The sequence below is a fragment of the Anomalospiza imberbis genome, chromosome 3 (genome assembly GCF_031753505.1).
Source record: "Anomalospiza imberbis isolate Cuckoo-Finch-1a 21T00152 chromosome 3, ASM3175350v1, whole genome shotgun sequence".
Classification (NCBI taxonomy): Eukaryota; Metazoa; Chordata; class Aves; order Passeriformes; family Viduidae; genus Anomalospiza; species Anomalospiza imberbis.
This window is the reverse complement of record NC_089683.1, coordinates 14053695-14077377: the sequence shown is the minus strand read 5'-3', so window position 1 is coordinate 14077377 and position 23683 is coordinate 14053695. Positions and strand designations below refer to the sequence as shown.

Sequence of the window (23683 nt, the reverse complement as noted above, 5' to 3'; positions counted from 1 at the left end):
TACTTTTCCCCCCTTTTTTGGGGTGCAGGAGGGGAAGGGGGGAAGAGGTTTGAATATTTGGTTTGCTTTGGGCTTTTTTCAGTCGTTGTTTCAAAGAAAATCACCACCAACATCCAGACAAAAACTGGGGAGTACATGTCAGGCTCAATAGGAGTTCAGGGAACTGCTCATCAAATTTCTATATATAGCTAAACTCCTGTTGTTTAAACAAAAGGGGGCAGATTAAAAAAAAAAAAGGACAAAAAACTAAAAAACCAAACCAAAACAACATTAACAACAAATCCAAACAAAAAACCCCCCAAAATGACCCAAAACAAAACAAAACAAAACCCCACCAAACCGACAGCCCGCAGTGGTGCTGGGCGGAGACAGACCGACCTCATTCATGGCTTTCTCTGTGAAAAGGTTTACGTTTTCCCCCTGTCTTCCCTTCCCCCTCACTCCCTCCTCCCCTCCGTTTTAATTTTGGGACGGATTAAGACACGTCTGGAGTCGGTAGAACTCCTCCCACCCGGCAGCATCGGGGTACAACCGCCTGTGCTCCCCTAAGTCTGCGGGGCCCCGCGCTGCCCGGAAAAAAACGATTGCTTCATTGAGAAAAAAATCGGCCAGCACATGAGATACCGCATCAGCCCCCGCGCCCGGCAGCGGAGAGAACTCTGCTTTTAGGGCAGCTTAAGCCACTACCATTATTATTGTTATTATTTTATTTGATATTAAAATTAATAACTAACATCTCGCCCCTAGCCGCAAGGGCAATCCCCGGAGAGGCTGGCCCTTGCCGGAGCTCTGTCAGCGGGGGAGCCGCGGTCAGCAGTATCCCACCGCTGCACAGTGCTGCTCACGCTGGTGGACACACCGGGACACCCCCGGCGCCCCGAGCCGGCGGGCCGCCCCCGAGCCCCCGGCGCGCCTCGGCAGCGCTGCGGAAGGACGTCTCACCTTGTTTACCCCGAGCACGGCCGGCGCGGGGGGAGGCTGCGGGGCGGGCCGGGGCGGGGCGGGGCGGCCGGGGCGGGGCGCGGCGGGGCCGGGCCGGGCCGGGCCGGGGCGGGCGGCGGCGGCGGGGCAGTCGGGCTGCGCGCTGGGCACCGTGCGGGCGTGCGGCGGCCGGCAGCGAGCACGGAGGCAGCCAGCGTCCCCGCCACGTAAGTAGTTACTGATACGCCGGGGGGGAGACGGTGCCTCGGTGGAGGGGAGCGGCGCGGCTACCCTCTCCTCCCCACGTTCTGTCCCCAACAAAAAAAAAAAAAAAAAAAAAAAAAAAAAAAAAAAAAAAAAAAAAATCATCAAACAAAATTTGCTCTCCGCATTTATTTTTTTATGCGATTCTAGTTAATTGCCCTTGCCCCTTATGGCCTTTCGTTTATCGCCCTCCCAGCCCCTGCGGTAAGAACTCGGCCCCTTCTCGACGCGCCGGTTTTTGTTTTCTTTGTGCGTGAACTCCATTAAACGCGGCGAAGGCAGCGAGCCCCCACTCACAAATCCGCTGTGCAGGGGGAGCGTGGGAGCGCTCTCTATTCCCTGGTTGTACTTTTTGTTCTGTCGCGACAACGACAGCCCGTTCCTTTCCGCCAGCGCGGAGCGGTGCGGGCTGCCCCGCGCTCCGCCGCGCTCCCCTGGTGCCGGTGCGGCTCCCCCGAGCCGCCCGCCGCGGTCCCGCTCCTTTGTCGGCCCAAGTTAAATGCTCCCTCGCTGTTTCGCGGGGCATTCTCGGAGCGCCCCGGGCGCTAGCGGCGAGGCTCCCGCGCCATCTACAGCCGAGCCGCGGCAGCGCGGCGCTGCCGGGCCGTAGGGGAGCGGAAGGACGGTCCCGCTGCGCACACCGCGTTACCGACCTTTTGTTGCCGCCCGCGCTGCGCGCCCCGCGGGAGCGGCGGCTGCCCAGCCCCGGCCGCGCCGCCGCCCGCTCCGCGGCTCCCCGGTGCCGGGCGCCGCTGCCCCGCCGCCGCGCTGCTCCGCGCCGCTGCGCGCCCGGCCGGCGGCGGGAACAAAGGGCCGCGGGCTGAGCGCTCTCTCCCTGTGCCCAGGACGCGGCGCTGAGGCTGGTCGCCCGCCGCCGCCGCGCTCCCGCTCCCGCCCCCCCCCGCCACACAAAGGCAGCCGCAGCTGGACGGGCGAGGGACCGCGCTCCACGCCAGGGCTCCGGTGCAGCGTCTCGGCTGGTCTTCTCCATACTCATGAACATACAAAGGTCAACCCCTATCACGATAGCACGATATGGGAGACCGCGGAATAAAACCCAGGATTTTGAAGAGCTCTCGTCCATACGGTCCATCGAGCCAAGCCAGAGTTTTAGCCCGAATCTAGGCTCGCCGAGCCCGCCGGAGACCCCGAACTTGTCGCATTGCGTTTCTTGCATCGGGAAATACTTATTGTTGGAGCCTCTCGAGGGAGACCACGTTTTCCGAGCCGTACATCTGCACAGCGGCGAGGAGCTGGTTTGCAAGGTAATGCCTCTCCTTGTTCTCCCCCTCCCCCGGTTCTCCCCTGTCGCGCCTGGGTTTCCCGTGTCTTGCAGGAGGGCGAGCATGGCCGTGTACCTCATTTATTGACTAGTGGAGAAACAAAAGGCAAGGAGACAGGATTATAGGCGAATCCTGTAACTTTTCCCTCTCTCCAGACAATGGCCACGTTATAGCGGTGGCCCGGAGCCAGGTCTGCCTTCTATTGGCAGGGGAATATTGTTCTGGAAAGAGCCGTTCTTGAAGTAGGTTTTAACGTGAGTTTAGACCAGGAGAAAGCCTCATCTTCAACACATTCACTTTTCAAAATGGAGTAGGGAATCCCCAGCTAATTTTAAGGTGTTGGGACCTGCTGACTTCCTCTATTTTTGCTGCCCCCAATTCTCTGTGTTGGGGATACGGAAGACGATGGAGAAGCTGGGGGGCCATGGGCAGATTACCATCAGCTTTATCTTAAAAGTGATTTAAAAAAGAGAAGAACCACATCTAATTAATCAGCCTGAGCTCCCTCACGGTGGAGGTTGTTTGCAAACAGCATCCTCCCCCACTGCCCAACTGAGCAAGAATAAAACCTGCACACCTACGGTTTTTAGAAGTGCAGACAGAATAGTTATCCCACTCTTTGTAGCCTGCCGGCTTTTCTCTGCCTCCTCCCAGTTTGCTCCTACTATTAAAAGGTGAGCTATGAGAAAAAGAAATCCGCATGCGTGCACATCTGTGGAGGGGTGTTTTTCTCTTTTTGAGCTGAGGGAATATTATCCTTTGTTCCCAAATTGGGATTCTTATTGTCTGTAGTGAGACAGACTTCTGTCCACCAAACAGAAGCAGTACCCAGTAGTAGTTTTTATAACTACATAGCAAATTGCGACCTTGCAGCACATGCTGCAGTGTTTGTATTATTCCCAAAACACGGAATTATGCCATTTGGCAAATTTCTAGATGGAAAAGTAGATGCATTGTAGCTTCCTAGTATTCCAGGAATTCATAATAGTGTTGCTGTCTGTTTCATACTTTCTCATACTTGATTCAGAAAAAGTTATGGATTAGGCTGTGGCAGAGAAGTGGAAATAATTGCTCCTCCTTTCTATTTGTGAGGATTGGAGTTCAGAGGGCAATTTAAATATGCCTACTGATTGAGTTATAAAACGTGATGTTAAGGCAGCCTAGGACTTCATGTGATTATTTAAGGGAATAAAGGCCCATGGCTTTGTGAAGAACTAATATTGCATGCTAAACTGGATGCTTTGTTACTAAACTGAAATAGAACATGAGAATTTTGAGAATGAAAGCCCAGCTTGATGCAGTAGTACAGTGCTGCACTCTAGGACATTGGCATCTTTTCATGAAATAAACAGATCTCACAAAGCTACTGCTCTGCATGAAATTCTAGGTGAACTTGCATAGCAAGTAGTAAAGCGGGGGCTATGCGCTTCTTTGTTTCCTGTTTGGTTTGCAGGATTAAGGCACTGTTGATAACAGTATGAACAGTATAACTGCAGCTCACAAAGACTGGGCCGTTATTTTTTTCCCTTCCATTAAAGCTGTATGTTTTTGAGCTGATCCTGACATTTGAATAGTATCAGTTTTTCCATATGTGCGAGGCACTACTAGCTGTGCTCCAAAAATATGCTCTTAGCCTGGCTTGCTAGTTTCTGAGCATGCAGTTGTCAGTCCTGAACTTGGCTTAATTTAATGTGTGCTTTAAAGTGCCTGCAGTATCATGACAACTATTTGTCAAGTAGCCTTCCGGCAAAGAGAGGTGCTCTCTGGTATCTTACTGAAGATGCTCTTAGAGATTGCTTGCAGAAACGTTGGGTTGGATAACAGACACATACTGATGATTCTCAAGATTCATTTGGCTGCACCCAGCGACTGTACAGATGCCGTTATTTGCTTCAAGGCTCTGTGGCATCCAAACAATGGTAACTTCTCACTTCTAATTCTCAGCGAGACCTAAATCAAACTGCAGCTTATTGGACATTTGTTGAATTGAGGCCAAGGATCTTAAAAGCTGGGATACAAAGAAGCCCTTTATAGAAGGTATTTGACACTGTAGCAGTATGATAGTGCTTCCTCTCTACACCCATTCAAACACAGTACTGGTACATATCCAGAGCTACCTATTTAACATAGTCTGAGAACCGCAAAATGTAACTAATTTACATTATGATAATCTGGTTTAGGAGAGAATTCTGGAAAGATTTTTTCACATGAGAGTTTGAGCTACATGAATTTTCCTGCTTAAATTTTATTTTATAGCAGCTGTTTTGTAGAAGAGCCATTCACTTAAAATGTAGTAGTTAGGAGTTCTGAGATCCAAATATCAATGAATTCTCTTCTGGAATGAATTGCTCACCAGGGATTTTAGCAACACCCCCTCCCCGCCCTGGTTCTGCTTCCCTGGTGCACCATGTCACCAGAATGCCTCGGTGCTAATCCTCCCCCCGTAAAATGTGCTCAGTCTGTTTGGCAGTCTGCCTTTAAGGTTGTTTTTCCCTATGCCGGAGTAAGGCAGTGCAGGTATGGGGTGATGGGAAAAGGAGGTCTGTGAGGAGGGGGTGTCCCAGTTTCTTGGCATTTGGGTCCTCTTTTGTGAAAGGAGTTTATTAGGATTGTGCTCTGAAGCATTAAACAATGCAGGTTTTGAAGCATCAGGTAAATTTTAATTGAACTGTATCTTTCTCATTCAATTTTTAAAGGTTTTTAAAGCTTTAGAGAAAACAGGAACATACTTGCTTCTCAGAGAGGGTACAAATATCCACTATCAGAACACAAATGCTAGAATACAGAAAGGAAAAAAAAACAATTGCAGTTTAAATCACTGGTTAGAGAACTAGACCAGTTTGTCATTTTTATATTTCGTTTGAAGGACACATGACTACCTTAATTTTTTTTAATAAAGTAACAAAACACTCACGAGTAAGTTACATATTAATCGAATTTTTAAGCTGGTGGAAATACTAATACTTGCTTTGCAGGTCACTGCCGCAATTATAATTAAAAATAAAAAGCACTCCTATCAATACTTTGCTCAGTCTCTTTTAGCACACTGACTTCTGTTATTCTCAATGAAGTCTTTCATTTTCTTGTAATGTGGTCTTTTCTCAATTGACTCAAATACTGATTCATTCGTCATCACTAGATTATAGTAACTTTTTATATTTGGGTTTCCCAGCAGCTTTTTAAGTTCTCACAGCTCATTCATAAGATCAGTGATAACATACTTAGTAGTAAAGGGACACTTTGCTTTTAATGGAGCACTTGATTGAAATGCAGAGAGTTCAGGGTGGTTTTGTCTTTGCCTTTTGTAGGGTGTTTGTCTGTGCTCCAACAGGCAGAGCTATTTCCCCGGCTTGTCCTTCTGATCTTATAAACAGCCATTGTGGTACTGAGACTTGGAAAGTGAAAGTGACTTTGCTGTTTTTCAGAGATGAAAGAAAGGCAGGAAGTAAATAGGAATAGCAATAGATGATACTTTAAGCCTGAAAATCCTTAAGGCTTTAATGGGTTAATAAAATCAAAAGAACCAGGCATGTGTATCAGGGTGGATTTAATGTGACAGCTTCTCTCAATACAAAGCTACTGGCTGTATTTTTTAAGAGTTTATTTGGATGGAAAATAGAAAAGAAACATGCTTCCTTCTGAGTACTGCCCTTATACATCACTAGTCTTCACAGCTTAATTTAGATTGCATTCTAGATTTGATCAGGTGTTAGCTAATGTTACTGTACTTGCTACCAGTTTCGAAGACTAGCCTTTCCTGTCAAGGTTACGTGTCTTCCGTGAGGGGTTGTACAGTCTGCTTTGTCTTGTCCTCAGTGCTGAGTTTGTGACATCCTGTTTACATTGATGCAGCTTTCAGCAGCGACATAAATTGTACTTAGGGATGGTTTTGTTAGCAGAATCAGATGTACCATGGCTTCACTGTCCTTCATGACACTAACCCTGGCTTTACTGTCATTGTTCCTGCAGGTGTTTGATATTGGCTGCTACCAGGAGTTATTAGCACCATGTTTTTGTCTGCCTGCGCATAAAAATATCAACCAAATTACTGAAATAATTCTTGGGGAGACAAAAGCGTATGTGTTCTTTGAAAGGAGCTATGGGGACATGCATTCATTTGTTCGTACCTGCAAGAAGCTTAAAGAAGAGGAGGCAGCCAAACTCTTCTATCAAATAGCTTCCGCTGTTGCACACTGCCATGATGGTGGACTGGTACTGCGAGATCTCAAGCTGCGAAAGTTTATTTTTAAGGATGAGGAAAGGTAAGTCTCCCTTGTTATGGCTGGGGATGCCTGAGCTCAGATAGTTGGAGTTGTAGGATATTGTAGCCTTTGTTTGTAGTATACTTTATTTTCCTCTGCAACCTGCTTGTGGGATGGATGTGCCATTTTACCTTCTGGCTTAGCTTTTGGAGTAAAGCAAGTATAGAGCGGTTTGCATGGGTGCTTGGCCTCTGCATCTCCACCTAGAGGAGTTTTCTCATTCCTATTGGGGAGATACCTCCTGCAGGAAAGGTCTGAAAGGGTGTCTGGTGTAAGAGCTGCACTGTCATAAAGGCTGCTGATGTTAAAAGAGGATGTTAAAGAGGACTGGGGACTGAAATGACTCATTCCAGTGAGAAGGTGTAAAGAGGAAGAGCAGTCAAGTGTTATCTGTTGGACTGTTCTGAGAACATCTTGTTTTCCATGCTGGGAAGGTCTGGAGGCTGCTTGTAAGAGTATTATGTGGTCACTAATTGTATTAAGACTAAAACTGCCTTCCACTGGGGGTGCTTGTTTGTAGTATCAGCTGCTGTAGTACTTGGGTAACTACTCTTTTGGTTTTATTAATGCCTGCCTATACACCCTTCCTGTGTAAATTATCTGGGGAAGGATTATGGGAAGGCAGGGAAAGAAACAGCACTGGATGCTCTGGGTATATTGTTGAAGTACTCTTTCTGATGTGGAGCAATAGCTGTTGTACCTGTGGAAATTTCCTATCTCTTTCCTTGTGTTTACCAGTCTTCTTTGTCTTGAATTATGAATTTATTTGCAACTTCCACATAAGGTATCAGAGCAATAAATACTGTCAGAATAATGTCAGGGTTTCACAGAGTGATTAAATTGGAAGATGACCAGTAAAAAAACTCCAGACATCTAAACGGGAGCAGAGCCTGCCTTTGTGCTTCTTCTGGTCTTAGTAGAGAAAGGGGAGATGTTTTACCTTTTTAATTGAATGCTAAAAATTGTCTGAAAACTTACTCAAACTGCTGCAGATTGAAATGGATGTTCTGGAGAGCTTTGTTAAAAATAACCAGTGCAAATCAATTCTGTTTGGGGGAATTGCAAGCAACAGCCAAATTCTCTAAGTTCATCACAGGCTCAGGAAGTTGGTGATTAAAAATTAGAACTAATACACAATTCATTCAGGAAAGAAAAGTTCCTGGTCTTAAAATAAAAATGACATAATAAAGATAACAATCTATCCCATTTAAATATTCTCTTATTTTATTGCAAGCTGAGTTTTGCAAAATAGGCTTCTCCTTTTAATCTATTTACAGACTGAAAATAATATATATTTTCACTTCTTAATTCACTTCAGATGATTGTCTGCAAAGCATTTTTCTACTGCAGCCCCGACATCTGATTCTTCATCTTTTTCAAATTAAAAAAGCATAAAATTAAACGAGCTTAATGTCCATTCATAGAGAAATGCACAGCAGGTAGATATAAACTGCACTTCCACAAATTTTACTCCCAGTTTAATAACTAAGCAGCATTGTAGAACCTCTGATGCAGATAAGAAGGAAACTTGTGCAAAATAGTTGAGCGAGGGATTGTTCTCTCTTGTAGCTGATAACGTCCTAATGTTTAAGTGGATTTTTTTTTCCTGGGGATATATGCAAACGTGTGGTTTTGCATGAAGAACAGAACTTGGAAGAGCTCCTCCAAGGGAAGGCAGCATGAGCTCAGAGCAGTGCAGTGGGAGCAGACATAGGCCTGTGCTGAATGCTGTTGAACTCCTACCCTGCTGCTTACTAGGAACTGAATGCAACATAGGAGGCACAGGGCCAAATCCTTCAGCCACCCAAGAAAAGTGGTGTGTACTGTAATAGCAGTGTTGGCCTTTATGAATGTTTTTAACTTAGCTGTTGTCTGCAAAATGACACTGTTACTCAGTTTTGAGCATTGTCTTCTAATTATACAATAATTCACTTTAAAGGTCAAATAGGACTTGCTGGTTATTTTTAAGATAATCATAATGCAGTTTTCTTCTGGATGTAATGTTGGTTTGTAAGTAGGAAGGTATTGCAATCCTTTCTCTGCTAAATAAACAGAGATGAAATAATGTGAGATAGAAATAGCACCAAACAGCAGTGACTGCCTTTTTTCACATCCTCTGTTCATCATACTGTAATCAGTCATCACTTTCAATCTCCTGCTATATTTAGAAATGAAAAATCTTCCTGGTCCTCTTGAGTTCACAGAGGTGTTGGTGTGTTGCTTGCACCCCTCCGAGCTCCCATGTGTCTGAGGCTGCTGCTGAGGATGCCTGTGTGCTGAGCAGTCCTTGAGGAGCTGCTGTCAGCAGCCGTGCTTGGCAGATGGGTGCTGCACCATCCCTTGCTCTCTGGTGCTCATAATGAACCAAAGAGGGAGAGAAGAGATAAAGATGATTTTTTGAGAAATGTGTGTGAACTCTGCTGCTGTGCATCACCTGCTTTTCAGTGGAGCTCTGTCTTAGCAGTTCTTTTCCTACTTCTTCAAGGCTGTTTTTCTGCAGTTCATTTAAAGTGCCTACTGCTTTGGAACTTCCTCTTCCTGAAGACTCTCATCGGCTTTAATTTTGGTAGAAGAAAAGATGTGAAATCCAGCATGCAGGCAGCACATGAATGAAAAACGGTGCTTTTATTTTTTTTAAGTAAGATGCTTGTCTGCTGTTAGCTTAGAGCTGCCAGACTGGAAGAACCAGAGGGAATGTGAAGGTTATATAGAAGTAGTTCCATTTATTTAAAAAAGAAAATCAATTTTAAAGCATTTCTTAGTACATCATCTTTCATTTATTCTAATGAGATCCTGGTAGTTCAATAGAAAAACAGAGCTCCTGAAGTTTTGCAGGTGGGTGCACGCAGTGTTGAAATTCTTCTACCCCATTCCCATTATCTAAATTATAGCTGGAATTTGCAAAGATTTGGGCTCCTGATCTAGCAGTACCATGAGTGCTCTTTGCTTCCACTTGATGTCTGTTTTAGTGCTTCCACTAAAAATGTGTGTTATTTGGATGTTGCAAATCACAATACCTTGGGATGTTTCTAATGAACTGGGAGGTAAGAAGGTGGAATAAAGTATTGTTGTAGGCTGGTAGCACTCAGCAGTTTGTAGGGGCTCCTAATCATACTAGAGGTGTCCTCTTAGTGTGCTAAATCCATGAGAGACTCTGATCATGTCTTACACTATTGCATGTGTGTAAGTACATTAGCACTTAAAATGAAACTCAGGATTCCACAGTGGAAACAAATAGAAACAATTTGTCTGTGTTTCAAGGTAATTTATAGTTTCTTTAAATCCTGAACTGTAGGAAGTATGGAGATAGGGTAAATGGCATTCCATAAAAATGATGTGCTGTTGCTGCATGGTTTTTTTTTTTTTTAATAAAAGGTAGTGCAGTTGTGTTTTTAGGGGAAGTGTCTGTAGATCCTTTTGTAAACTGTAAGTAAAATAGCCAGTCTTCTAGTATTGAAGTTTCAAAGTTAAACTGCATAAACCTGCAGTTTGATGAAGCAGAAGTTCTAAGACATTACAGCATGGCTGGAAATGTTTGTAAGACTGGCTTAGCAAGCAGCAGCACATCTTTTAAATGACTGTAGTGGCTTCCAGAACACTGAAAATATGGAAAACAACACTGACTTGCCATGCTGAGTCTCAACAGACTTTCTGAAGTACCTCTAAGATACCTGAACATTTCAAAAACTGTGTCCTTACACTTCAGCATGAAACTTGAGTCCAAAACAGTGAATGACCTATGATAAAACCTGTGTTCTTGTATATTTTCTGTTTCCATCCGTGTTAAATATTTTTTGTCCTGGGTATGAAGCCAGGTTGGTATTGATGTTGTGAGGCTCTTCCTTTTGAGTATTCTATCTGTGTCATGGTATTTACTGTTTTCCATGTGCAGCCTGTCCTCATAGTAGGCCCTTGGGCAGAACAACTGTGCCCTTCTCCTAGCTGGTGTCCCGTAATGATGCAGAACAGGCAGGTTTTTTTGGGTTGTGCTAAAAATAGTGCTATACACAGTATATAGCTAATAAAGCAGTTCATCAGTCTGATACATAGCAGATGCTTTGAGAAAGAGCCATCTGAAAGATCTCAGAATTAAATGAAGCATTTCTGTGTTGGTTGTTTCAATGGTTTGCTTAATACAAGAACATTTCTGCTGTCAGGGAATCATTAATTTCTTTAGTGCATTTTAAGCCTTTAATTATATTAAAATATTAGCTGTCGTAATATTTGAAGCTTAAAGACCTTGTACATTCATCATACTTGTTGAAGGGAAAATTAAAATAATTTTGGTATTTAGATATTGTAATTTTCCTCTATTCTTTGAGTAAATATGAGGCAGGTGGGATTCAATAAAAATAAACAGGATTTGACACTTTTTGCTCTATGCCAGGGGAATGCAGCCAGTACAATACACTAATTTAGAAAGCCCGTGTTAGCATAACATATTTACTTGGTGCTCTTAGAATTTTCCTCTTTAATTTCTCAGCTTTGAGTGGGTGATGCTTTAACATGACCTAGTTATGTTGTTTGCAATCCTCATGATACAAACCTGATACCACAAAAAAATACAAATGCATATACCAACCTTTTTTCATGTAGCCCTTTAATTTTCTTCTAGTTAGTAGTAAGCTTTTCTCCCCAGCATTATAATCAGGTAATAATGTGGTCAGCAGCTTTTTCATCAATGTGTTTTCATTTGCTGTTACCCTTACAATTCCATAGAGAACATGTAAGTTAATGCTTTCCCCAAGCCCTAGAAAGGGAGTCCTGAAGTGGAAGAAAATCAAACAAAATGCGAGTGCTCTTAAAATACCCAAAGATTTAGAAATAAAACCAGTCTTCATCTGTTTTATCATTTAAGTACTTTGCTCTACCCTGAATGGGGCCACAGGACCAAAGAGCACAAGTTCTTCAATAGTGGATCCTCACAGGTCAGATTTCAAACCAGAAATTATTATTCTTAGAATATGGGAGGAAGGCGAATTTCTTAATGGACAGCAAATCTGCTGTGAGGCTTAGGGTAGAAGATGAAGTGGTTGCACAACTGTTTTTCACAGAAGGGTTTGTGCACCCTTTGCCTTTTTGTGGTTTGGTTGCTATGTCTCTGTTCTCTCACCCTGTTCCTGGGAGCAGCACTGAATTTGTTTAGTGTTTGCTGCCCTTCCCAGCGGGAGGGAAGAGGGAGGCTGTCTGCAGGTGGTGGACATCACAGCCACCCTGTGAAGTGCATAATGTCCCCTGAGGGCATAGATAGTCATACAGGTTAATTGCTGTGCCAAAGGTTATAAATTAATGCAAAAGCCAGGGAAGATTTGGCTGCTGTATGGCCCTGGGATGATGACGGGAACTCAAACGGACCTTGAGTCAGCTCAAGGCCTTTTAGTGAGACCAGGAGTGTCAAGAGCCTTTACTCTTGTACCCAGTGCTGGAGTTTGCAGGAAGTTTTACCCCTGGACTGTCTGTGGTTCATAGTATAGAGCCTTGTCTTCTTCACTCTCCCTGTTCAGGCAGGATGCTGTGGTATGTGTTGGTTGTCAAGTCAGTCATGGATGGTGCCTCTCCTAAGATGCCCATCATGGGATTGATCTCTCTGACAAAAGGTGCTTTGTAGTCCCTGGGAGTAGATATGTCTTAGGACATCTCAAATTCAGTTCAACAGCTGGTCCTTTAGAAGACTTGAAAACCTCCATCCATAGACTTGCTGCAGAATGGTCCATGTTGAATTATGAGTGGAGACTGAGGGTATCTGGATGTCTGTGTTAGGGGTGAGTGAGAAAAGGAGCCCAACTAGCCACAGCTGCAGTGGATTGTCAGAGTGAAATTCTTCTGCTGCCTTCTCTTTTAATTGTCCTTATTTTCACACCGGGAGATTACTTCAGGCTTGGGAGTGAGAGGAAAGGTGGAGATTGCAAAGAGGAGCCAACGTGGGGCATATTTAGTCTTGAGCACCTGCTTTTTTAGTAGATGTGTATTGCTTGGAGACAGGATTGCAGACATCTAAGCAAAAGCTTTTCAGTAAGGTTGTGAAATAATGGCATGGCCTTAGAGATGTTGAGCACCCGTTGTAGGCTCAGAAAGTGCAGGGCTCTTTTCACAACATGCAGTTATGTTAAAAAAATCTTGGTCTTGTTTCCCTATAGAGTTTCATCATACATTGTATCAAAAGACCTAGAAACGATGGGAAACACAGCACAGCCTTTTAAAACTCTGATCTTCAATGTAATCTAACAAGATAAAAGTGAGGTGGTGAAGTAGCTGCCCTGAGCCAGATTCTTGTAAAAAAATGGGCTGCTCAGGGTATTGTAACTGAGCTCTTCTGTGGAAGGGTCTGCAGTAGATTTCACAGCCTGCACCCCAACACATGCATCACTACCTACCAACTCTCTGGGAAATATGTTTTGTATTTAGGCAATAAGGGCACAGAAGAAACGAAGTACATGGCATATAGGACAGGCTGTTCCCAGCAATCCTATTTGAGTGTTGTAAAACTGAGGTCTTTGAGGCACCAGTCCTTCCTGGAGGTGAGTCAGAGCATTTGTAAGTGGAATTCTGTAGGGAAAGAACCCAGACCAGCTTAAAACAAGTTAAAAGCTCTAAGTTGCTGGGTACTGCATGTCAGGGCTGACAGTGCTGTCAGCATCCATGCAGAGGAAGGGTGGGGGAGATGTAATTTTTAGAGGCTTCCTTATTGTGCGGAAGTACCAATGAAGGAACCTTCCCTTAGGAACAAGGTTCATCCTGTAAACCTCTGCTGCCTGAAAGTCCCAGTTGTCTTTTGAAACATATCCTTGAGCCTGTTTCATTATGCAAGAGACTGTCTAACAGCCTTTGTGCAGAGTTTGTTTTTTTTCTTCTTTGAAATTGTGTAGGATGTTGTGTGGTGAACACCCTTGCTCTGTACTGTTACAAATTGGAAAGGGATCTGTTGGTGAAAGGAGCAGGATTTAAATTGATGGCAAAACATTTCCCCTGCTCCTGTGTGCCTCTCTGCCCCCAAGGAGATTGGGTAGTTGTGAGTTCAGAAGGAGTCTTTTCACCAAAGCTGCAAATCACCTGCCTGGGGTTTCATTACTGCCTTCCCTGTCTCACTGGCTCCCTGATGAAGAATGCCTTGCCTACTTCTGCATTATTTAGGAGAGATTCCCTTGGTTAAACAAAAAAAAAAAAATCGATTAGCAAAAGATAACTGCTTCCAATGTTGAGCTTCCCTTTTATTTTTTTTTTTGCCTCCTTGTGACTCTAATTGCATGCATGCTTTTCTCATCTTTATGATGAGGGGTGGGCAACTGACATCAATTAAATGACCTGTAAATTATTGGCCACCTAGGAGCAATCCCTGGTCCACTGGGCAGTCAATGGCTTGAATGCCTCTACCTAGGGAAAGGCTTTCCTGGTCTCAGTCAGAATAATATTGAAATATGAGATGACATTGCTTGGGTGCTTTTAGCTTTTTACTGTTGGAGGAATATTGTGAAGCACCTTTAGAAATTGCCATTTTATATTTTCCTGCAATTGTATTTAAAAAATAGTAATTCAGATGGCAACGATGTTTGTTTCCTGATCTCCAGAGTCTGCTGCATAGAATATGTAATTCTGGACCTTTTAATTTTACCCAGCCTAAGTAACAATTGGATGGTGTATCTGGAGTGTCTGTAGCAAGATGGCTCCTTCAGTCTCTTCCAAAAGCAGCTGATTTGGCTGTCATATGGGGAGTGTTGCTGTGCACAAATTGTGGGCCTGGTCTGCAGTTAGTGTTCCCAAAATGGGGAGGCTGGCTCAGCTGTTGCTCAGGTATTATTTCTCATGCAGATGGCTTTGTGGACAGACTTGAGGCAACCGCTTTCATTGATCCGGGTGCAGGCTCCTTTTCTACTGACTGCTTATTCATTGCAGTGAAGATATTTTCTTCTGAAACACTCAGACTATCAGTTGTTATCTCTGTTTTAAATGTTAAAGTTTTTTTTTTCCTCCTGCCTTATGAGTTTAGAGCCCTCTGAATAATTCAACTGATTTTGGTATGGAAATTGTTCGCTTTTGTAAAGCAAGTGTGAATGTTGGATTCTTACGTCCTGGTTTCAGTGTCAAAAGGCAGGATAGCAATTTGCTGGTAGTCCCAAAGTTCTGCAGGGAAGAATAATGTGAATCTGTTGGAAAAAAGTGTGGGATGTGCAACAAAGGCAGAGGTGAGTGCTCTGAAGGTTGCATTGGAGAATCTTCTGGAAGATATTTAATTGATTATGTTTTGTTACATTACTGAAGAGCAAAGTCTCAATGCAGTCAAGTAATGAATGGCATATTGATAAGAAACTCAGAGTGGTATTGTTTTTCATGGGTTTCCCTGATGGTTTCTATGGGGACAAAGACGCATTTCCCGTCCGAGTGCTGCTGCTGCCCTCTGATTGCACTTCTGTGGTTTCATTCACCAGTAATGGGAAAGCATTCATAGGCAGAATAGCTTCCCCTTTTTAAATAGCCATGATTCAGGGTTGGATTTTTTTTTAATGCATTAAACTAATGCAGTGTTTTATCAATGATCTGATAGATGCATAATGCTCTTTTTCCAAGTGCTTATTCGGGGTCTGCATTAAAACTGGAAATTATGTATTGTAATTACGTAAGCGTTGGCAAAATGTCTATTTTGCCCTACGGTATGTGTACAACGTGATTCTCATCCGGCTGTGGCAGTAGCTTACATTTGAACTTTGGGGATTAATTTTGTTGCAACTGTTTGTCAAGCTCAAATGTTGGTACTTTTGGAAAACTTTTGTGGGGATCCTTTGTGAGGATCCTTTTTCTCTTGTGGGGACTGATGTGAGTTAATTATTTAGAGAATGAGAGGTTTTTAGAGAACTATTTTTATTTGTCCTTTTTCTTCTCTGTGATGAGAGGCACTTCAAAGTTGATTGTGATTTCACACCTTCATGTTTGGTTTTTTCTGACCTTTGCCTTAACAAATGTCCAGTTAATCTACAGTTGGAGGCACTCCCCACCCTTTTCTGTGGAGGTTCTGTGTTCTCAGAACTGATTTGTAGTTTTCAGGGTCTGTTTGTTGTTGTTGGCTTTTATTCCTGTTCATGGCTATTTGATTTCAGTGCTTTCTGAGAGGGGTGTGTGGGGGTGAGAGATTGCTTCTCATTCAGCATGTCTCTGCATTTCTCTGTGTTTAGACTTTGACTCCCCTTTTTCCCGTTCCCCTCCATACTCCCTGCCTACTTTCCCCTCCCAAAAACAACCCAAAAACCAAACCCTAAAACCTCACTGGATTGCAGAAAACAGACCTCTTTTAGCCAATGCTTGAAATGCAGAGTAAGGGAAGACCAGCAGAGCTGGAAGCTGTTTCTTGCAGAGATGGGGTGCTCTGCACTGGGCAATAGCAGCTTCTGAGCCACGCTGCTGCTTTCTGGTTGCCTGAAAAGACGTGAAATGACTGTTTTAAAAGGGGACGGAGAGTTGCTGTGTACACACACCTGTGCAGTACCCAGCGGTAGCACTGCACAGACTGTGTTCCATCTGTGAGGCTGAGGTGGGTGAAATTATCTGTCACTGAAAACGGGCTGCAGTGGCTCTGCCCAGCCCCAGTCCTGGCTGGTGGTGAGGGGTGCTGGCAAACCACCCTGTGAGCCCATTCTCTTGCCGGCTGTGTGAAGTCAGACAGCCCTTCCCGTCCTCCTGTGCTCTCCTTGCTGCACGGATGGAAGCCTTGTGTTGCCATCTACTGCAAAGACACCGGACTTTAAAACGAAACCGGCACCACCTGGGTTGTGCCTGGGTGTACCTGGGAGAGGAGAAAGCCATCCTGAGGCCATGCAGCTGGCAGTGTGTGTGCAGGGGATGCAGGCCCTGCAGTCTGCCCAGGAAATGCATGCCTGGTGCTGCGGGAGCACTGCCTGCTTGCAGAGGAGCCATTTCACCACTTGCACCTTGCACACAAGGGAGTTTCTGGCTGAGGGTTTGGGGGCTGACCAGGAGGAAGAGGACTGAAGGTTGTGTTTTTGTTTAATTTGGGGCCTTTTGTTTCCTCAAAGCTTGTAAGCTCAGCAGGATGAAAAACCTGGCCTGAGTGTTTTCATTTGCCCACAGCTTACAGAGGAGCAGGCAGATAAGGGCCAGCTGTTGTTCCATTTGCTTGCTTAAACAAAACCCCCTGTTTTGTGTGGAGGCTGCAGCACCTTGCAAGGAAAGCAAGATGGGGATATGGCTTTTGTGTGCTGCATCTGTTTTATTATCAAGAAATTATTTCTTCTCTTGGAAAAAAAATAAGAGTTTTTGACACACCTTGCCGTCTCTTCTCTGTGGTTTTGTACTGTGTCCATTGTACGAAATGAGAGATTAGGGAATGCCAATAATTTTATGTAATATAAAAGCTTCTTATTGAACTGTTTTTCTAAAGTCTTTGGCAACTCCCAGAAATGTAAAATAGGATAGGAAAGTAAACAGCATTTCCCTGTGTTGTTGACACTGGGATGGCAGGCAAGTGTGTGTGGGGGGGTGAATTCCCTCCTGGAAGTTGTTTATAAATAGCCTGCTCTGCCCCACTCCCTGTGTGTGTGTGTTCTGCTTCTGTTAGTTAGCAGGAGTGAGTCGATGCTTTCCTGTCTGGCAGTTCAGTGACTTAAAGCATGTTTGAGTATCTGGCCCCACTGTTTTATTGCTACACATGCTTTTCTATGGAAAAACTGAGGTAGGCAATGCAAATGGAACCACAACTCATGTCCCTGCCTTCCCTTTCATTTCCTCTTCTCTGTTCAATGCCCTCTTTGGCATGTTTTTTTTCCTCTGGGCGTTTCTCCTTGCTTCTCTTCCTATGCTGTGCAGGTGCAGGAATGTGTCAAAGCTGAGCACTGTGAAAGCACTCTCCTCAAGTCACTCTTCTGTTGTGGACCCTCTGCTTTGTGTACAGAGGGAAATTGCTGTGGTCTTGGTAATTGTAGTTAAGTTTTTCCTTGCAGCCCTCTTCCTGTGTGGCGCATTGCCGCTGTAAAGTATTGTTCAAGTACTAATGAGGGGGTTGTCCATGGCCAGAAGTACTGTTAGGATGGCAGTGGTAATTAATGAGGAAGCAGGTGTGTTGAGCAGTGCGCATCAGCACTGAACTGCAGGAGCAAACACTGGCCTGTTTCAGGAGAGAAGGAGCTGCCCTGACACACTGTGCTTGGGAGCCAGGTATTCGGAATTCTGTATTTATGACTTCCTCATTTGGGGCATGTTGCCAGAGGGGCTTTCACTTCTGCTAGTAAAAGTATTTAGCTGTTGAAAAGGTCCAAGTGTCATGAAAGTTTATGGCACAGTTGCCTCTGGAGTACTCCATGGAGTAAAATGCTTTTCTGTTGGTTCAAAAAAGATAGGGCTGAGCTCTCCTGTAACTAAGTCTAAGCCAAAGCTGGCCCAGATGTCTTTCGCAGCTCAAGCTCAATCAGTGTTGTCTTCAGTAAACATTTAAGAAACAAGGCTCTCCTTGTCTATTTTAATGCCTGTTAAATTACGTGGTTTAGTCAAGAGACGCAATTCTGCCTTCTGGGATGAAGTCCAGTCCCTGCCTGTGAATGTCTGTGGTATGAGAGCAAGGCTGTGACACAGGGCTAAGAGTGATGGTAACAGACCTGTGGGGTTGAGGGAGGAGGGCACTAATACTCAAAGTTGAGTTATGACCTCAAATTGTTGAAAAGAAAATCTGCACTACTGCTAGGTCACTGTGCCATCCCAAGGCACTGGACAAGCCCTGTTACATTGTAGTGACTGTTCTCAAAACCACCCTTTGCTGGGAAATAGTCTAAAGGGTACTTGATAATCCTTTGGATGCCTCCAACAGGGACAGATTTTTAAATATAGATACAAAGCCTAGCAGTGAGAAAGGAAAGATAGGTTATGTTCATCTGGTGCTATGGCAAGCGGCTCTGCATCATTTTTTTCTGCTGCTGTGTGATATCCATAAGGGAAGAAAATTCTCTTGCAGAGGTAATTACTGCAGCACAGTGACAAGTTCACAGTGCTTTGCAGGCAGCAGGAGTTTGCAATCTAGATAAGGCATTCCTGTCATCTCTGCAAGTCCTTTGCCAGCTTCTCTGTTCATTCCAGTGTGAGGAGCTCCTCTGGCTCAGCTGGGTAGATAAGCTTGCTGTTAATTTTGGCCTTCAGCTCACCTGATCTCCCTTTGCCCAAAATTCTATTTGGGAAGACTGAAATCTGTTAAAAGTGCTCTTTCTTATTTTCTCTTAAAATTGCTGGGGTAAAGGAAAATGTTGGTTGGTCAGAGGGATCATTTAAGTCAGAGTGACCATTTTATTACTGTTAAACCTTGTGGAATTACGGGTATACAGAATGGCTTTGCCAGCATGAAGGTGTCAAAATAACCTTGTGTAGTTAGGACTGGGTTTGTATTTGGGCATGAATCCTACACGGGTAGGTTAGAGTACATCCAGCTCAGAAGAGGTCCGGAGGTTTATGTCCCCTTTAGGCAATTATGTCTATGTAAAATTAATCAAAAGCATGACTATGGCAGTTCCTTTTCTCTTTTTAAGAGATAAGCTTATTAATGAGTTTACTGGACATGACTGTATTTGAAATCTTATAGCTGTATGTCTGGCAGTATTCTCTATGTGTGTCTGATATCTCTAACCCATATGGAAGAGATGATACCAATTTATCTGTAATGACTGCTGTGAGTGGGATTTTAAACTGATGCACTTCTGCAGTTGTCAGATTTTGTAGAGTATGACTATTATAACCGTGTAATTGCTACAGCCAGAATTTGTGTTTGATGTTTGCTTACCTTGATAGTGTTGTGTTTTCTTTTTTTCCCCTCCACAGGACTAGAGTGAAATTGGAAAGCCTAGAAGATGCTTATATTTTAAGAGGAAATGATGACTCTCTTTCTGATAAGCATGGATGCCCAGCCTATGTGAGTCCAGAGATCTTGAACACAAATGGCAGCTACTCTGGCAAAGCAGCGGACGTATGGAGTCTAGGTGTCATGCTTTATACCATGCTAGTTGGACGCTATCCTTTCCATGACATTGAGCCTAGTTCCCTCTTCAGCAAGATCCGTCGTGGGCAGTTTAACATTCCAGAAACTCTATCCCCTAAGGCAAAATGCCTCATACGTAGCATACTGCGTCGAGAGCCATCAGAAAGGCTGACTTCACAGGAAATTCTGGACCATCCATGGTTTTCTACAGATTTTAATGTATCGAATTCAGGATATGGTGCTAAGGAAGTATCAGATCAGCTGGTGCCTGATGTCAACATGGAAGAAGACTTGGACCCATTCTTTAACTGAGCACAAAGACTGGTGTTCAGAAGGTACTCGACCTGGAGATGGACACATGAAGGAGCCCTTCCTGACCGCGTTCAATCACTTCCTGCATCAGCCTAGCTTGGTAGCAAAAGACACTCAGAGGTCCTCAGATTAAGAAGGAACCTCCACAGGAGCTAATATAACAAATGTAGCATGGGGACAGATTGGGGGGGCGGGGGGAGCTTGCTATCAGGTTAGATTGATTTGGAGGAGAAAAGGCAGCATGGAGCAATTGTAGCTTAACCTTTTTGGAGCCAAGGAGACTGCACATGCCAATTCTGGTGCAGCTGTATCACTCCTGTTTCTGTTCCATTAAAAACAGTGGTAACTCACAACAAATAGAAACTTTTTTGCCTCAGCTCACATCTTGGCATCGCACTGTTAGATATTTAACTTCAGCCATTGTTCAGGGAAAATACAATTGGCTAACTTTTTTAATCAGATGTCTAATAATTAATGGGATTAATACAAGAAAAAATTAGGTGCACAAAGATGGACATGAAAAGTGGGTGCTAAAAGAAGCAAAATTTCAGTTCATGTCTCTTGATAGGTATTTTCAAGTAATTTCTTCTAAATAAACTACTTAATATTCTTGTCAGGAAATGACATTTTAATGCGTTGTTCCCTTAAGGGGAAGTAACTGTCATTTAACAGGCTGTTCTGTTTTGTGTCAAATGGTTTGTTGCAGGAAGCTATTATAACTCAAACTTTCAACTGCATTACTGCTATAGTAGGGGAGAAAAAAAGAAAAGAATAAAACTGTATAATTTTTTTTTAAAGATATGAGATACTGGCTTCCATATCTGCCATGCTGCACGTATATGACTAGCGAGGGCAGAAAGCCCTTAACGGTGTCTTCATCTGAGAACCAATCTCTTCTTTACTGACTAGCCCATGTGTAAATAGAGGGCTCTTTATTATTGAGGAAGAGTATTGTGGGTTTTTTTCTTTGAATTCCTTTAAACTTGGGAAAAGAATTGTTTGATTTTCATTTTTGTTTATGTCCAGACTAAGAAATAAGAGGGTATTAATAAGCTGAACATTTATATTACAGATATTCCTCTTGAAACATACACAGTAATATGCACCTTTTGTATTGTCAAGACTTATTCTATTTATTGAAGAAAATGTCACAGTAGTGATGTATTAAGCCAGTACTTCAATTACGGGTTGACTTGGGATGACATGTTACATGCTGTAGTTAACACACTTCTTTTCTGTTCAGGTATTTCTGTCCCTAAATAACTTTTTATTTAGCTTCTTTTTTTTTTTTTTTTCTAGATAGCTTTATTTGATTTAGACTGGCAAATGTTTTTATTACTGCTTTTATATTGCTGTATGATATTGAAATCTCTTGGCATAAATATTTGTGTTTCCAGTACCTCAGTTGTTCTGATATTACTGCCTGTATACGTTTTGTGAAGTGGTCATGTTTTTTGGGTAGGTACATGTGGACTCTGTAGTATGTAAATGTTACTTGAATTTGTGCTTAATTATAGTATGTGGCATGTGCGTACAGCTACTTGGCATTTGACGTATGGATGCTATTTGCCTGCCTTGCAGGAAAGTTATGGTCCCACTCTCAAGAGGATGTTTCACAGTTCTTTATCAAGAGACAAAGCTAGCTGCAGCTGACCTGCCTTGGTTCTATTTTGGTAACTAAGAATATAAAGGAGTAATGTTTTTACACTCTGAAGATGGTGCTGTGTCAAGAAGGACTTTTTTTTATTTTATAAGTACCTTATAGGAGGAAAGATTGGTGATGTGCATGGTGGGGTTTTACTGCCTCTGGTGCTTTGTCATGTATTTGGTTTAATGTTTTTGTCCTAATCTCTTCAATAAATAAAATTGTGCATATTTAACTAAACTTCCATGGTGAACAGTGTTCTTACTGAATGTCTGAGGTGCTGCAAGAGTTTGCTCTGTTAGGATCATTCAGCTGATATTTTTTTGTGTTGCTGACAAGCTCTTGCCTAGTCCCGTGAGCTGAGAAAACTTAGCACTTACATTTATTTACAAGGTAATACTGTAAGCCTTTTCATCAAAAATTTTACCATTTGCTCTGAATAAAACTGGCTTTTATTTTCTTTTCTTTTGGCTTGTCCCTGTGTCTTACCAAGCCCATTTACCTTTTTCAAGAAAGGTATTGAAATGTGGTGAGAACTTTGATGCTGGGAGACCTTTTGTCTAATAAAGAGAGATACCAAAATTGAGTGAGCTGGTATTTGCACTTTCCAAAATCCTGGGGCAGTGTGCATCTTGCATTTGCACCTCTATTCCAGAAAGGATGGTTCTGAATTAGCACCTCCTAATTTAATGTCTTTTATTTAAGACCAGATTGTTTCTGTCATTCACATTAACAGTTGCAGGTAGTGACATATATAAGAGCATGTAGGGTAATAAGATGCTTTGAGAATGTGAGGCAGGACAGATGAATCCTGGTTCATTAAGAAAAAACAGTTTGAACTGGGCTTTGATTTAACAGCCACACTGCAGGCTGTTTTCAGCACCTCTGTAGTTACAAAAAGCTATGGATGGTTGATAGTCACCTTTAAAGAAATCCCCCAGCCTCAAAACTCCCCATTGCAAAATAAAGATTGTTGCACTAAAACTGCTAGCACAGATTTTACTGTCAGCCTGGCTAACTTTGAACTACATGACTTCTTCTTAGGTAATTCTTGGTATGTGTTTCAGTTGGTAGATTGAGAAGTAAAACTTGATTATAGCACTAACCAGAAATGCTATTAACATGAAGAAACACATGAAGATCAATTTTTAAATGATCTGTATGCCTGCAGCCAAAGTTTAAATTACTTGAAATTCTTTCAAATCAAACTCCCACAATAAATGTGCTTTATAGAAAAAAACAGATTGTAATCAGTCATAGAGAGAAGGGGAGCACTGAGGATTTCCCTCTCCCCCACTAAAACTTATGTGAACAGCTTCTGTTCTGTTTGGGTGGAAGTAGTTAGACCTTATTTTCCAGCAACCTGCACGCTTGCTTTTCACTGCCAGTAATTATACAAAAAATGCAGCTGACTAATGATTGCTCATTTGCAGTGAATTTTTTATTTGAAGATAAAGCTGCAGAGGAATCCTTTGGCAGCTGAAGTCAGTTTTATAAAATGCTGAAGGGGAGCCTTGTTTTTGGAGCTTCCTTGTTCCTAAAGCTAAACCCAAGAGGGGGATTTGTGATTCTGTTTTCTGACTCTTTTTTTTGTTATTTCTGCTTCATGGGCACTGCTAGTGGAGTACACAGGTATAGTGCTGCTTGCTGCAGAAATGCTTGAGACAGCTTTCTTAAAAAGTGCTGTTCCACCCTCAATTTAGGTAGCAACTGCAGTGGGATTTGGGATTTTGCTGAGCAAACTGTCACATAGTCTTTGCTGCCTCTCAGTCCTGGGGAATGGATGATCATCTCACAAATGTGCAGGGTGAAAAGCCATGTCTACAAGCAAAACCATTTCACAGAATATGACCCATGGCAGACTTTAGAAGCCCTCCAGCCCCTCCTTCTCCTCTACCCATCCCAAATGAAAAAAGAAAAGAAAAAAGTTGTACTTCTCTTTTACTGCGATATATAGATACTGTCAATACAGCACCGTGTGTGATTTCAAGCTACAGGCTTTTCTTCAGGACTGCACAAACAAGAGACAATTATT

General features: G+C 43.2%; 1 protein-coding gene across 1 annotated transcript; it reads left to right on the top strand.

The window, feature by feature from the left end:
- The first annotated feature begins 992 nt into the window (after positions 1-992).
- On the top strand, positions 993-21888 carry TRIB2 (tribbles pseudokinase 2). The gene is made up of 4 exons (XM_068183439.1): positions 993-1148; positions 2031-2450; positions 6438-6730; positions 19535-21888. The coding sequence occupies exons 2-4, from the start codon at positions 2181-2183 to the stop codon at positions 20001-20003; spliced, it is 1032 nt and encodes a 343-aa protein (XP_068039540.1). The 5' UTR covers positions 993-1148; positions 2031-2180; the 3' UTR covers positions 20004-21888.
- The last annotated feature ends 1795 nt before the right edge of the window (positions 21889-23683 follow it).